The sequence below is a fragment of the Anomaloglossus baeobatrachus genome, chromosome 5 (genome assembly GCF_048569485.1).
Source record: "Anomaloglossus baeobatrachus isolate aAnoBae1 chromosome 5, aAnoBae1.hap1, whole genome shotgun sequence".
Classification (NCBI taxonomy): Eukaryota; Metazoa; Chordata; class Amphibia; order Anura; family Aromobatidae; genus Anomaloglossus; species Anomaloglossus baeobatrachus.
Window position 1 is genome coordinate 86,319,935 of NC_134357.1, and position 14,175 is coordinate 86,334,109.

At 40.6% G+C, this 14,175-nt stretch overlaps 1 protein-coding gene across 2 annotated transcripts in view; it reads right to left on the minus strand.

The window, feature by feature from the left end:
* Positions 1–3,358: 3,358 nt before the first annotated feature.
* The window catches only part of ARID5B (AT-rich interaction domain 5B), a 447,066-nt gene continuing 436,249 nt past the window's right edge, over positions 3,359–14,175 (minus strand). For both annotated transcript variants that reach the window (XM_075348661.1, XM_075348662.1), the window contains one exon: positions 3,359–6,073. In XM_075348661.1, coding sequence (XP_075204776.1) covers positions 3,938–6,073 — 2,136 coding nt within the window. In that variant the 3' untranslated portion in view covers positions 3,359–3,937. The remainder of the gene's footprint in view (positions 6,074–14,175) is intronic.

The following is a 14,175-nucleotide window of genomic DNA, read 5'->3' on the forward strand; positions in this document are numbered from 1 at the left end:
CTAGTCCAACTCCACCCCCTTCTGTGATTAGCAGCTTCTGTCTATGGAAATGTGCACTGAAAGCCTGGAGTGGACGGGGGCAGCGATCTCAGCTCTGCTACATATACAATCTAAAATCTTTCACTGTGTTTGAACAGCTGCACACAGAAATATAAGTGATACATCATTGAACTCAGGACCTCTTTACCTACATTATACTAGTCTCAGATGAACTAGCAAAAACTCGCTGACAGATTCCCTTTAAGAAAAGGAAAAAAAAATGTCACAAGAAAAGGCTAACGTCAAAAGGCCAGTTGTTTATGGTTTATAATGTATCGTTGTCCTTGAACTCTGATCTAACTTTTGGCACAAAATATACCAGTACTAGCAAATAAAATATTATTTACTGTATAGAGAAAAGTTATTACATTTCCAATTTACTTTCTGTATCAGCTCCTCGGAGTACTCAAGGTCTCTGCTTGTTGGTGTTCATTAGGAACCTTCATTGTTTATTTCTAGGATTTCTGATACATCTACTGTAAGGATACTGAGCACAGGAAAGCAAATCATTGAGGATCTCATTTCATGGTGTCAAGTGGAGGTCTTAAACTGTAAGAAAATTAACACAGAAAGGATACTGGAAAATCATTACCTTTTTATGATACAAACAATAACCTTCATTGGTAGAAAATAATACAAACAATTCCCTTCATTGGTAGAATATAGAATACCTCTGTAATTACTGATGGGGTCTTGTGCCATGATACCAAAAAGTGCTGGTAATTATATTGTAAAGTAAATTGGAAATGAATGATTTTTTTAGGGAATAGAGCACGACGTTCTGGAGAGAAGGTTCTGTTGCTCCAGAACGATCCCAATCCCTTCCCAAAAAATAGAAGAACTCAGCATTCAATTATCACATGGAAATTAGTTTATTGTTGTACAATCCAAGGATAGAACAAGTGACCTTTTGATCAGCGCATGTGACCTTCATCAAACATCGGATTGCAAATGGCTTGATAGTATGTTGGTCTTAGCACATTTGGGATGGCGGATATAACCTCTAAGAAGAAATGGCGCTAATACTTCTTCCACAAGACTGATCTACCGTCATACCGTCAACCCATCTGCAATCCGATGCTTGACAAAGATCACGTACGATGAAACGTCCCTTTTTCTATCCTTGGATTGATTATTTTTTAGATACTGATATTACATAATCGCCCAGAGGGGCAAAAATCTTGGACAATTAATTTCTTAAACTTTCCGAAGGTGTAAGAAGTTGCGTGCACATGCCAACATGGATTCATAATAACATTAGTATTAACTGTATTGTTCTTCCTCCAAGAAACTATACTTAGTAAAAAGGTAAAAAATGTAACATTTACTCTTCATATTACACAGACTTTATGCTGTCAGCAGGTTTTTGTTATGTAATTTGAGAGCAGTATAACATAGGGCAGCTGAGCCTGATTCCAGTGATGTATCATTTACTGGGCTGTTTTTACAGTTTTGATACAATCCTGGTTTGTCTGATGTAGCTGTAGCAGAGCAAAGTCTTCTGGGCTGTATAAATCTCTGCACACCCCCCTGACTGTGAGCTTCCTGTGTACAATGTGAATGGTCAGCAAGCTGCCAATCAGTGGTGGGGGCAGGGTTACACAGTTTTGCTGGACTGGTCTCAATGTGAGCCCTAGTCCTGTAGTTATAATCTCCTACTGATAAAACACTGATTGTATGGAAACTACAGCACACAGCCTAGTAAGTGACACATCCTAGGAAACAGGCTCTCTTGTCCTAAATTATATTAAATAGCAACAAACTGCTGAGAGAATCCCTTTAATCATTGTAACCCATGAGCAGGTTATTGTTGGTGATAAAGCTAATTACTTAAAATCGCACACAAGAAAAATTGAGAATATAAAAGAAAAACCAAAGTCTTGCACATTTGTGACATCCCTATAAGTTACCGGTCATGTCAGGGAGTGAAAACTGCAGAATGAATGATCTTATTGCATTATTTGTGTTGTGAACCAGACTGCAAGGGGCACAGGGTTTATGGTAATTTGCTTGGGTGTGATTGTTGGTGTTCATGAACAAAATTATATAAATCACTTTATTTTATTAGTGTGAGGAATGATGGAAATATGATTGGTGATGGGCGAATAGTAACTATTCGTGTTCGGATAATCATTACCAAATATCAAGTATTTGTCAAGGAAACGCCCGGGTTCCCCATTGATTTACATTAGGTTTGTTATTTTTGACGACTACCGGAATAGTACTTTGGGATTAGTTGTGAATAATCCAAACATGGATGGTTATTATTTGCTCATCACTACATATAACATGTTAACTTCCATCTACTTTGTACCAGAACCAGAATGTTGACAGGACTTGAAAATGTTCTGCTATTTTTAATTAAAATTTTGGTAAGTACACTATAAGCCCCTTCCAAATCACCCTTTTGCAGACAGTTGATATAATTTGCATGCTTTCATGTTGTAACAGAAACACTAAATACTTTACGATGGGCAGGGAAGGCACACAAAAATACTAAGTCTCAGCGTATGCTTCAGTTTTGACTGTAGCTTTCCATTAGATATACCAATTATATATCCCCAAAAACAGCCGAACCCTGAAAATGGTTGTCTCTGGGGTGTAGACAAATGGTTGTTTATGGGATGTAGCCAGATGGTTGTCTGTGAGGTGTAGACAAATGGTTGTTTCGGGGGTGTAGACAAATGGTTGTCTCGGGGTTTCTGGGGTGTAGACTAATGGTTGTCTCTGGTTTGTAGACTAATGGTCGACTCGGTGTAGACAAATTGTTGTCTCTGGTATGTAGACTAATGGTTGACTGGGGGTGTAGACAAATGGTTGTCTCTGGGGTGTAGACTAATGGTTGACTCAGTGTGTAGACAAATTGTTGTCTCTGATATGTAGACTAATGGTTGACTGAGGGTGTAGACAAATGGTTGTCTCTTGGGTGTGGACTAATGTTTGTCTTGGGGTGTAGACAAAGGGTTGTCTCTGGGATGTAGACTAATGGTTGACTTGGGGTGTACACAAATAGTTATCTCTGGGGGGTGTAGACTAATGGTTGTCTCTGAGGTGTAGACAAATGATTGTCTACAGGGTGTAGACAAATGATTGTCTCTGAGGTGTAGACTAATGGTTGACTCTGGGTGTAGATAAATAATTATCTTTGGGGTGTGGACTAATGGTTGTTTCTAAGGTGTAGACAAATGATTGTCTCTGGGGTGTAGAAACGATTAGGATTTGTTTCCTTGCATTTGTAAACAAATATGAGCGAATTGTAAAATCTCTTCTACAGTTATAATCTTGACAACACGCACAAAATCAACCTCTCAAAATGACCTTGCCGTTAACACACAACTGTTTAATAAAAAAAAACAAAAATATAAAAAAAGCAAAGAAATCAACTGAGGGCTTATTCCATATAAATTAATAGAACAGACAGTGACACCGGCAGATATGTACAGTCGAATAAACAGTGTTTAACTTTCCTCTGCCATTATAGTGTTAAAATTTACTTGTAAATTTAATGTAACTATACATTGCATTGATTGAACCTTTAACAGTCAAAAAAAAGACAAAAAAAAAAAGCAAAAGCGTTGCCTCTAGAGTATGTTGTGACATCTGAACTTATGATAATCCAGCTTTTTTTTTGCTTTTTTACCTTCTGTCACAAATGTGTGGAACACTCTAGGTTCTCTACATTGTAGTTTTTTGTGCAAGGTGTTTCCATTAGAAAATGGTACCAACCCAAAAGGTGTGACCTTGACTCCATTGTTCTTACCTCTAATATGTTACATATAGAGTTACAGTGTGGCTCACGCAGTAGAGAGCGTTGTTTATGCAGAATATTGTGCTAGGCAAGGAATGTAGCTAAGGTATTAAAAAAATTGGATTTTTTTTTTTGCCACAGGGAAATTGCTTAAAGTTTTGTGCTGGGGTGTACAGATGACAGCTGTGAGGAAGGAAAAGCGGACTGCGGGTTGATAGCTGTTAAAGGATAAATGTTGTTGTGTAGTAGGTCGCCGTATGAAGGCCCTACTGGGGTGGCTGAAGCCAAATGTCTATATAGCTGCTGAGAGTTAGTGGAGTTGGTTAGATATTGTCTTTGCATCATCAAGGAATGGAGAGCTAAGGGTTGCATTAGTGGTGAAAGCACACTCTGGTTTTTCAAGTAGTGCAGTGGATGTGAATAGGCAGGTGGTATTCGCGTGCTTAGCCCACTACATAGGCCTCCCGGATAGATCCCGGTAAAGATTGGCGTTGATAGTGGATATTTGTGACTCTCCATCATGCTAACAGAATGCAGGTCATGCAGTGATTTGCTGCTTTCACCCTCTTGACCCGATATCTCCTTTGGTAAATTTAGAGGAGACACTGCTCGTATTTTCTTCTCGCAGACTCCGCTGTCCAGATCGTCAAGATTTCTTTTCAAAGATCGCGAGGTGCCAAAGTTCTGAGGACTCGCTTTAGCAACTGTGATCGGATGGACTGTGGCTTCCATCTTTCTTACATTGTCAAGTCTTACGCTTTGAGTCTTAATGGGCCTGTGAATCGATTCTGCGTGCCTTTTTGATACCTGTATCGGCATTGGCGAAACTCTGCAGGCCTTTGGGTTACAGTCTATGCCGATAGCCTTGCTGTTTGGAACGTGAAATGGACTGTGATGGGTTTTGCTTTCTTGTTGTACCAAATGATGGGAGAGGTTCGTTCCTGGCATTTTTGAACTGTGCTTGTGCATAGATTTCGGAAGGCTCAGATCAGTTGGCTGGTCGTCCATATGATCTGAGACGTTCTGTTTTTCATGTTGATGTAGCGAGTGATGGTAGTGATGTTTCTCTTGATGCCTGTGTAAGGATACGTTTTCACTTTCTCTATACATTTCCCGAGGGTGGTACTTTAATGAATGTTCATTATGAAGATGGTGCTCTGTATGCCGGTAAAGCCGATGCAGATGAGGCGACGAATAGAACTCGGCCAAGAAGGCTGGCATGTTGGAGTTATGTGCGGCCCTCTTCTCGGCCATTTCTTTGCATTCGAGCATACTGGACTTCAAGGAGTAGGACTCCGCCAGCACACTCTGATGCTGCTTGGCAAATTCACAGCGGTAAGAGTCTGCTTTGCTTAAAGTACTATTTTTGTACAGATCATTTATGCTCCTTTTGTCGTCTGGCGTTTTTTGCTTGAAACTTTGAACATGTTGTATCACGGATGGCCTGTTTATAGCGACTGTATCAGAGTTCGATACCTGATGAGTTTGCGTTAAAGGTTGAGAAACATCTATTTTGGAATTTAATTTTTTTTTGCTAATTAGTGGCGGCGGCGAGCCATAAGGGTAACTTCCAGTTTGGGAAGCCCCGCTAACTTGTGACAAAAGCTTCTTTTTTGCTAATGGAGACATTATCCCTGGGTTTCCCCTCGAATAAAGCAGAGGGGTGAAATTAAAGGGAGATTCTTCATTCGATGACGACGATGAAGTGTCCTTCTCTTTCAGCATGTCCAGAGTCTGGACCAAGTACACTTTGTGATTCTGTTTCAATGCGTTCTGTAAAATGTTGCTGTCCAGAGGATTTTTAAGGTCATCAGAAACCAACGGGTCCACCTTTACTGTACAGTTTGCAATATAATCCGGTATATCTGGCAATTTTTCATCAACCCCATCGATTTCATGCTGCAGTTGGACCTGAATTGACGGAAACATGTTATAATGTCCTTCCCGTCCTTCCCTTTCTGATAGATCTGGCATTTCTTGCTTGATGGGTTCTGCTTTTGGTACAGTTGAACTTTCAATGATTGTCTCTGGTTCATCATCTGATACCCTGGAATTATCTTCTTTTGTCTCATCGGTGACTGAGGCAATGGGAGTCGCTTCTGAGTGCGTGATATGTTCTTCTTTCGTGTGAATGGACTCATCGGGGTCTTCTTCATCCGGGGCGGTGGACTGGCTGTCTTCTAGCGGATCAGAGTTGTCTACCTTTGGCTTGATATCCTCTGAATCACAAGTATAAGACAAGTATTTCTCATTTACATCCTGATGCGATTCCTCTAATGGTGAAGCCTGGAAAAAAAACAAACCACAAAATGTTTTAGTGCCATGCGATGACATAAATGCATAGAAATAGTCAACAAGAGATACATTCATACATTATTATTTGTAAATAGTAAGATTAGACTTGGTTTATTTGATTGAAACTATTTGACCCCTGTCTGCTGGCATCACTATCACTACACCATTGCAACACATCGCCTAGTCATAGGTCAGAAAGCCTGGCAGAAAAACGTTTACTGATTCCTCTGCATCACTTGTTGACAGTCACAGTCATATTAGTAGTAGGGATGTCAATCATTGTAGAAACTAAATCTATCAGTATAGAAGACAGAGCTATGTTTGTCTGATAGACGCTCAAATCCTCTGCATAGATTACTTTAAAAATATCTATGTGCTCCCTCTAGCCACCACTAGAGGGAGCATACTGCAAATGTATATACATTGTACTCCACACATATACAGCATGCAGAAAGCTTGTGAGCTCCCCCTATAGGTGGCTGCCAGCTTTCAGACTATTATCATTTAACCCCCTTCAACCAGGGTGATTTTTTGTTTTTCATTTTTTTCCTCCCCTTCTTAATGTAAAGGGACAGACACGGCCAAGGATGTACAAGTACGCCCTTGGTTGTGAAGGGGTTAAAGGGAATTTGTCACCAGGTTTTTAACACACAATCTGAGAGCAGCTTAATGAAGGGGCAGAGATCCTGATTCCAGTGATGTGTTACTTACTGGGGTTCTTAGTGTAGTTTTGATAAAATCACAGTTTAATTAGCAGTAGATTATCATTGCAGGACTACTTGGCGTTTTGCAGGTAGTCCAGCATATTTATGAGCTCTGTATAACTGCTAGATCTGCAGCAGAGAGAACATTGATGTTATTAAAATGACAGCAAACAGCTCAGTAAGAGACACATCGCTGGAATCAGGGTCTCTGTCTCTACATTATGCAGCTCTCAGATGGGGCGAAAACCTGGTGAGAGATACCCTTTAAGTCTAAGGAGATAATATGGAGTAAAAAAAATCTTGTCCAACCACTACAAACATATAGTATGAAAGTGTATCAGCTCAGAATTTGAATCTTAAAGGGAATCTGTCACCAGGTTTTTGCTCCCCCATCTGAGAGCAGCATAATATAGGGACAGAGACCCTGATTTCAGCAATGTGTCATTTACTGTACAGGGAGCAGCAGTTGTTATTTAATTCTGTTTTATCTGATGCAGATCTATCAGTTCTCAGAATGCTGAGCTCTGTATAACCCCAAACACAAAACTTTCTATGTACACTGTGTACATAAGCACAAAGCTGCCATTGAGTGGTGGGGTCAGAATGGATGACTAGGCAGCAGGTTTAGTAATTCTCTAGTAATAAACTCCTGCTGATAAAACCCATCATTTTATAAAAAGCTACACTAAGCAGTCCAGTAAGTGACACAGTGCTAGAATCAGGGTCTCAGCTCCTATACTATTCTGCTATTAAATTAGGTAGTATAAGTCTGGTGACATATTCCTTTAAAAACAACATATTGTGAAAGGGAATCTGTCAGCAGGTTTTTGCCATGTAAGGCTGGTTTCACACTACGTTTATTTAACATCCGTCCATAACGTTTTTTTAGCGGAAAAAACGGATCCAGTGCAAATGCGTTTTCACTTCAATGCATTTGCAATGGACTCGCGTCCACCTGCGTCCACCTGCGTTTGCGTGCGTTAGACACAGGATCCGTATTTTTGCGTTATTTTAACATGTTTCAAAAACGCTACTTGTAGCGTTTTTTACCTTTGTCAAAATAACGCATCTCACAGGATCCTTCACATTGCGCCGCGAGCTGCAATGCATTTCAATGAGCGCTGGATCCTGCCTAGCAGAATGCGTTGAGTTGCGTTGTAACAGGATCCTGCTTTTGTACTGAGCATGCCCAGAAAGTACTGAGCATGCCCAGAACCAGTCTCGCGTGATCTGTCTCTCTCCTCCTCCCTCCCTCACCCTCTCTATCTCTGTCTTTCCCCCTTCCTCTCCTCCCTCTCTCTCCCACCTGAGAGCTGCGGACACTCGTAACCAAGGTAAATATTGGGTAACCACTTCTCTTAGTTACCCGATGTTTACGTTGGTAACGTGTGCAGGCAGCCCTGCTCCTAGCAGCTGCAGACACTCGTAACCAAGGTAAATATCGGGTAACCACTTCTCTTAGTTACCCGATGTTTACGTTGGTTACGTGTGCAGGGAGCCCGGCTCCTAGCAGCTGCAGACACTCGTAACCAAGATAAATATCGGGTATCCAAGCCCGATGTTTACCTTGGTTACGAGCGTCTGCAGCTGTCAGAAGCCGGCTCCCAGTCTGGCACGTTTAGTTCCCCTCACTCCCGATCACATGACTCCAATGCCCGCCCCTAAATATCCAGTGACAGGATCCTGCAAAGAAAGACATGCGTTTACATGCGTTTTTTTCTGTAAAAGCAGGATCCGCTTTTGCAGCAAAAAAACGTTCAGGACGCATGTTAAATAAACGTAGTGTGAAAGCAGCCTAAGCTGAAGCTAGAATTCTGCAAGGGATAACACAGAGAATTCAGGGATGCCTGTCTTGTCACGGTCCGATCTGTTGTTTATTTGCTACGTTTGTTTAAGCAGCAGGACTCTTATCATCACTCAGACTTCAAAGTCATGGGCAACGCCAGTCCGGTACACCCCCTCCTCTGATTGACACCTCATTGTCAATGTACAATCTCTATTGATTGCCTGGTGTGGGCGGACATCTCTCAGCTCTGCTACATGGCTAAATCTAAAAATTCGGAGTCACTCTCAGGGCAGTCCGGCATGGCCCCTCCTCTGATTGACACCTCGCTGTTAATTCGCAATGTCTATAGAGCGCCTGGTGTGGGCGGAGACAGCTCTCTCAGCTCTGCTACATGGCTAAATCTAAAAATTCTGATTGTGTCAAAATGGCTGCACCCGGTAATCTAAAGCCCGCTTTACACGTTGCAATGTATCTTACAATGTGTCAGCGGGGTCACGTCGTAAGTGACGCATATCCGGCATCGTAAGGTACATTGCAGTGTGTAACAGCTACGTGCGATTGAGATTGAACGGTAAAACGTTCATCGCACGCACGTCGTTCATTCCTCATGAATTGCACGTCAGATTGTTCATCGTACCCGGGGTAGCAAACATCACAGTGTGTGACACCCCGGGAACGATGAATAGATCTTACCTACGTCCTGCGGCTCCCGGCCGGTAATGCGGAAGGAAGGAGGTGGGCGGGATGTTTACGTCCCGCTCAGCTCCGCCCCTCCGCTTCTATTGGCCGGCTGCCGTGTGACGTCGCTGTGACGCTGAACGTCCCTCCCACTCCAGGAAGTGGACGTTCGGCGTCCACATCGAGGTCGTATGGACGGGTAAGTACGTGTGACGGGGGTTACTCGTATATGCGGAACATTCAACAAATTGAACGTGCCACACATACGATGGGGGCGGGTACGATATTGTATGCAGAATCGTAACATGTAAAGCAGGCTTAAGTGACACATGATTGGATTCAGGGTCTGTTCACCTACATCATGCTGATCTCACATGAGATAGCAAAAACTTGCTGACAGATTCCCTTTAAAAGGTGGACAATCACTTTTAAAGCACCTAAAATTGTATAGAATTTAAATAGGACAAATAATTGCTTGTCTATGTATTTAGAAGGCTGGGAAACATTTTCTGATCATTTCTGCATGTTTTCGTGTGAGCCATTATGTGAATTTCTTCCTGAGCTGAATCAGTTTTTGCAGTGTATGATAAAATCAGTGTCTGCAAATCAATACATTTTGCAGTCTAATAACCCCCGGGACCCTAAGGTCAGTGGCGTGTCCTCTATAGGATCCTGCAGGCTGATCGGTATGGACAAAGTCAGTGTCATTGCCTTGCATGAAAGCAAGTTTAACCCATTGTGTGAGATCTTAGTTTTCATCTGTTTTAAGAAGATAACAGACATTAAAGTTACTTATAGAGGTGGATTTTCTAAAGGCCAAGCTCTGGTCATCATCACTTAAGGGTGAATAGAAAGAAACCAATGATTCACAACTGCCGTATTCTTTACCGTATCCTCTAGGATCTCTATAGTTGTTTTTTTTTCCTTTTAAGTCCTATACAAATTTTCTTCCCCCCAGTTTATACAAAATACCATTATTAGCTGCTTAATCAGTCTTGAATCATCTGTGGCCTCTGGAGCTTATTCAATTACATGAAAATTCCAGACCGATGAGAAAACAAGAGGGAAAGGAATAATATCATCACAAAGAGAATCCACCACCGGTTTTGATCAGCACCAGCGCCTGTGCACTTTAATATCAGACTGAAACATGAAAAAGTGTTACAGCTTTTGGTTGCTGGTTTGGAATGTAAAGATTAAAGGAAGGCTGCGGGATAAAACGGAGGCAAGAACCAAGCACAAAAAGTGTGAGCTACCCACAGATGAGAAGAAAATATACAGAAGATCTGTACAAACACAGAGCAATGCTTCACTAGGACAATGTACACCCAAACCGAGGACACATCGGGCTTCAGTTTGTGTGGTTTCCCCAACTTATCAAGCCTTCGTCTGGTTTCCTATCACATCCACCAAAATATATCCATAGGCATACCTTAGATAGGGATAATAGACTGTGAGGTTTATTAGTTATAAGCACAAATTTGGACTTTTGCCATTTACTGTACATCTGTAATCTTAGTCCCTTACCCCCTTCACGACCTATGAGCTACTGGTATGTCATAGGTTGTGTCCTTCCCTCTGATGCGGGCTCACCTGCCGAGCCCGCATATTTCTCTGCACATGGCAGCTGAGCCCGCATCTTTCCCTGTACATGACTGATCTGATCAGCCAACCTGTGCCTCTAATAGTGGCTGGCAAACTCTGACAGCAGAATTTAACATGGGATTGGGTAAAACTTCCTGATCAGTGGGGGTCCGATCGTGTGCTTCCTACTGATATGGTATACTCTGAAGAACGCCAAGTGAATGGAGCAGAAGTGGATCATGAGCACTATTCCAGTCCACACTCCCATCAAAATTGTTATCCTCTTAATGTATTTCAGTCATCATATTATATAGCACTGTGTAATTACAATTGCTCATTTTGCCTTTCTACTCAGTTAATTCTTCTGTTTTCCATTAAGCCTATGTCATACCTGATTAAAAACTATCTGAATCCTTCTAAGCTCTATGTAAAAACAGGAAGCCTCTGTTCTCTGCATGAGTCATCACTCATCCCTGGCAGGGGTAGGAATAGATCAGCTGGGTCAGGAGTTGAAGAGAGGAAGGACTCATGTAAGGAAAAGAAACTTCCTGTTTGTACAGAGAGTAGAGAAAAGAGAAGAATTAACTGAGTAGAATGGCAAAATAAGCAATTGTAAGTATGCAGAACTATATAATATGGTGATTTCAATATACTAAGAAGATAAAAAGGTCTATGTCATAGCTGATTAAAAACAGACTCCTGAATCCTTCTAAGCTCTATGTAAAAACAGGAAACCTCTGTTCTCTGCATGAGTCATCACTACAAAAGTCCCTGGCAGGGGGAGGAGCAGATCAGCTGGGTCAAGAGTTGAAGAGAGGGAGGACTCATGCAGGGAAAAGAAACTTCTTGTTTCTACAGAGAGTAGAGAAAAGAGAATTAACTGGGTAGAACAGCAAAATATTCAATTGTAAGTATACAGAGCTATATAATATGGTGATTTTAATATACTAAGAGGATAAAAACATTCATGGGAGTGCATCTTTAATAAAAGCACCAGAGACTGCCTGCTTGGAATTGGTGAGGGCCACAGTGGTCAGACCCCCATAGATAGGAGAGTTATAAATTTTAAGCTTGAAAACACCCGTTTTCAGGTGGCCACATTTGAAAGTGTATAAATTTGTATGGCACATCTATGAGTATAAATTCTACTATTAGTATACATAAACATTTCAATTGTTACTGAGTTCACCTGGATGTCGGCCATATTCACTTTTTTTCCCATAGACATTGACAATGTGTTGCTACAGTTCTATTCTAATAAGCCCGCAGTCCAATTCACAATGATGCACAAAGTGTAAATTGCCCTTCGACAATTGGTAGAATGAATACGTTGTATTGTGCTGCGTAGCCTGCGAGTATTCATCCCTGCTGCTCCTAGATATCATCATTTACTATACACCAACATCAATTTTCAGATGTTTCTTTCAGAACTGGAGAATAGCCTAGTTAAAGTTTTAAGAACATGTTGAACTTGAGAAATAAGAAGGCTCCACTTATAGATTTCTACCTTACATCTGTTTTCAGTTTACTATAAGATAAATTAAACATCCTCTTCAACATTCACATAGTAAGAAAACACTGAATGGTAACTACAGTCTAATCTATGAGAAGAATGAAGAAGTAGGCCGACATCTGCACAACACTCCTCTTTGTTTTATTTTTACCTCTCCTTTTATGACCCATGAATAGCGCTAGACGCAGTACAAAGATAACAATTTTATTTATTGAAATAAAACAAAGAGGTCACAACTTTCTTGCAGTTAAAAGCAATCTATGGGAAAAGAAAAGTCAATAGAAAAAAAGGGGAGTGGTACACATGCTCTAGTATCAAAATATAGTGGTAATAATCAATTAAATTGAAATTATAGTCAAAATTATCATATTAATGTGAACCATGCAAGGTACTATTTTTATTGCTTGGTTTTAAAGGGGTTGTCTACTTTTGGGGATAATTTTCTTTTTTTTTCTTAAATAGATTAATTTGGGGCTATAAATCATTTTTGCAATTGTGTTTTATTAAAAAGTTTGCACCATTTGCCTTTTGAAGTCTATTTATTGCTAGATGCAAAATGAGTAAACTGAGAATCTGTCAGCTAGCTCTTTCTGATGGGAAGACAGGGAGTTTCTTAACACTTCACTCTTTTTATGGGGCTCTTCTCAGGTGATTTATGACCACGGCCCACAACAAAGTTGAATATGCAAAGAAACAAAAGAGCTGGTAAAACCCAAAGAATACAAAATGTTTAAAGGGATCCAACCAGCAGGATTTTCATAGATAAAGTAAAGCCAGTGCTATACTGGTGCTAGGATGCTGAATGTAAGCATAGCTTTTGTTCAGAGATTGGATGTTTTATTTCAGAAATATATGCACGTAAAGTTTCAGCAATGCACTGCTATTTGATTGACAGGTGCAACAGGAAGGGAATATCTGTTTTCACTCTTTTCTGTCTGCCTGCACCAGAATTCATGTCTATGATGGCAACAGGGGGAGGAAGGCCAGGCAGGAAGACAGGGGTGGGAATAGATAGCAAGACCCGACCCACATATTCCCTTCCTGTTGCACCTGTCAATCAAATAGCAGGGCATTGCTGGAACTTTACTTGCACATATTTCTGTAATAATACATCCAATCTCAGAACAAAAGCTATGCTTACATTCAGCATCCTAGCGCCAGTATAGCACTGGCTTTACTTTATATATGAAAACCCTGATGGTTGGTTCCCTTTAATGAAACTAATTTACAAAAATGATTTTAATTAGAAATAAGTAAAGAAAAAAAAGTCACAAAAGACCCCAGATACAGGTCATTGTTTCCAGCAATTTTTTTTCTTTAAAAGCATATGACATAAAAAGAGAAGAAATGTGTCAGACAGTCTTGATTACAAATCAATCCATTTGTGCCTACAGGTTCTCTGCAGAACTATGTGCCTCCATGGAAAAAGACTACAAACCAAGCCCGAGTAGTTTTATCCTTATAGTCACACTCCTTATATTCAATACCTCTCTATTCTATTAAATGTTGGCAAAAAATAAAGAACGAATAAAAGAAAATGTGACTGCAGAGTCAGACTACAAAGAGTTTGTAGTCAGTTACCATGGAGACAGAGGTCAGTACAGGACACAAAACAACAGATATGCATTTCAAACAATTTGTTAACTTGATTTTCTACACTTTAGGCCCTGTAACAATAAAATTGATTGGTCTAGAAGGTAGATTTTACCTTAATTTGTACAACAGTGGAATGGAGCAGACATTGTATAACTAGGCCGAGATCAGCAAAGTGTGCAATGCCGGGGAATAGTGCGTATACTACAGGGGTTAATTCTATCAGCCAATATAG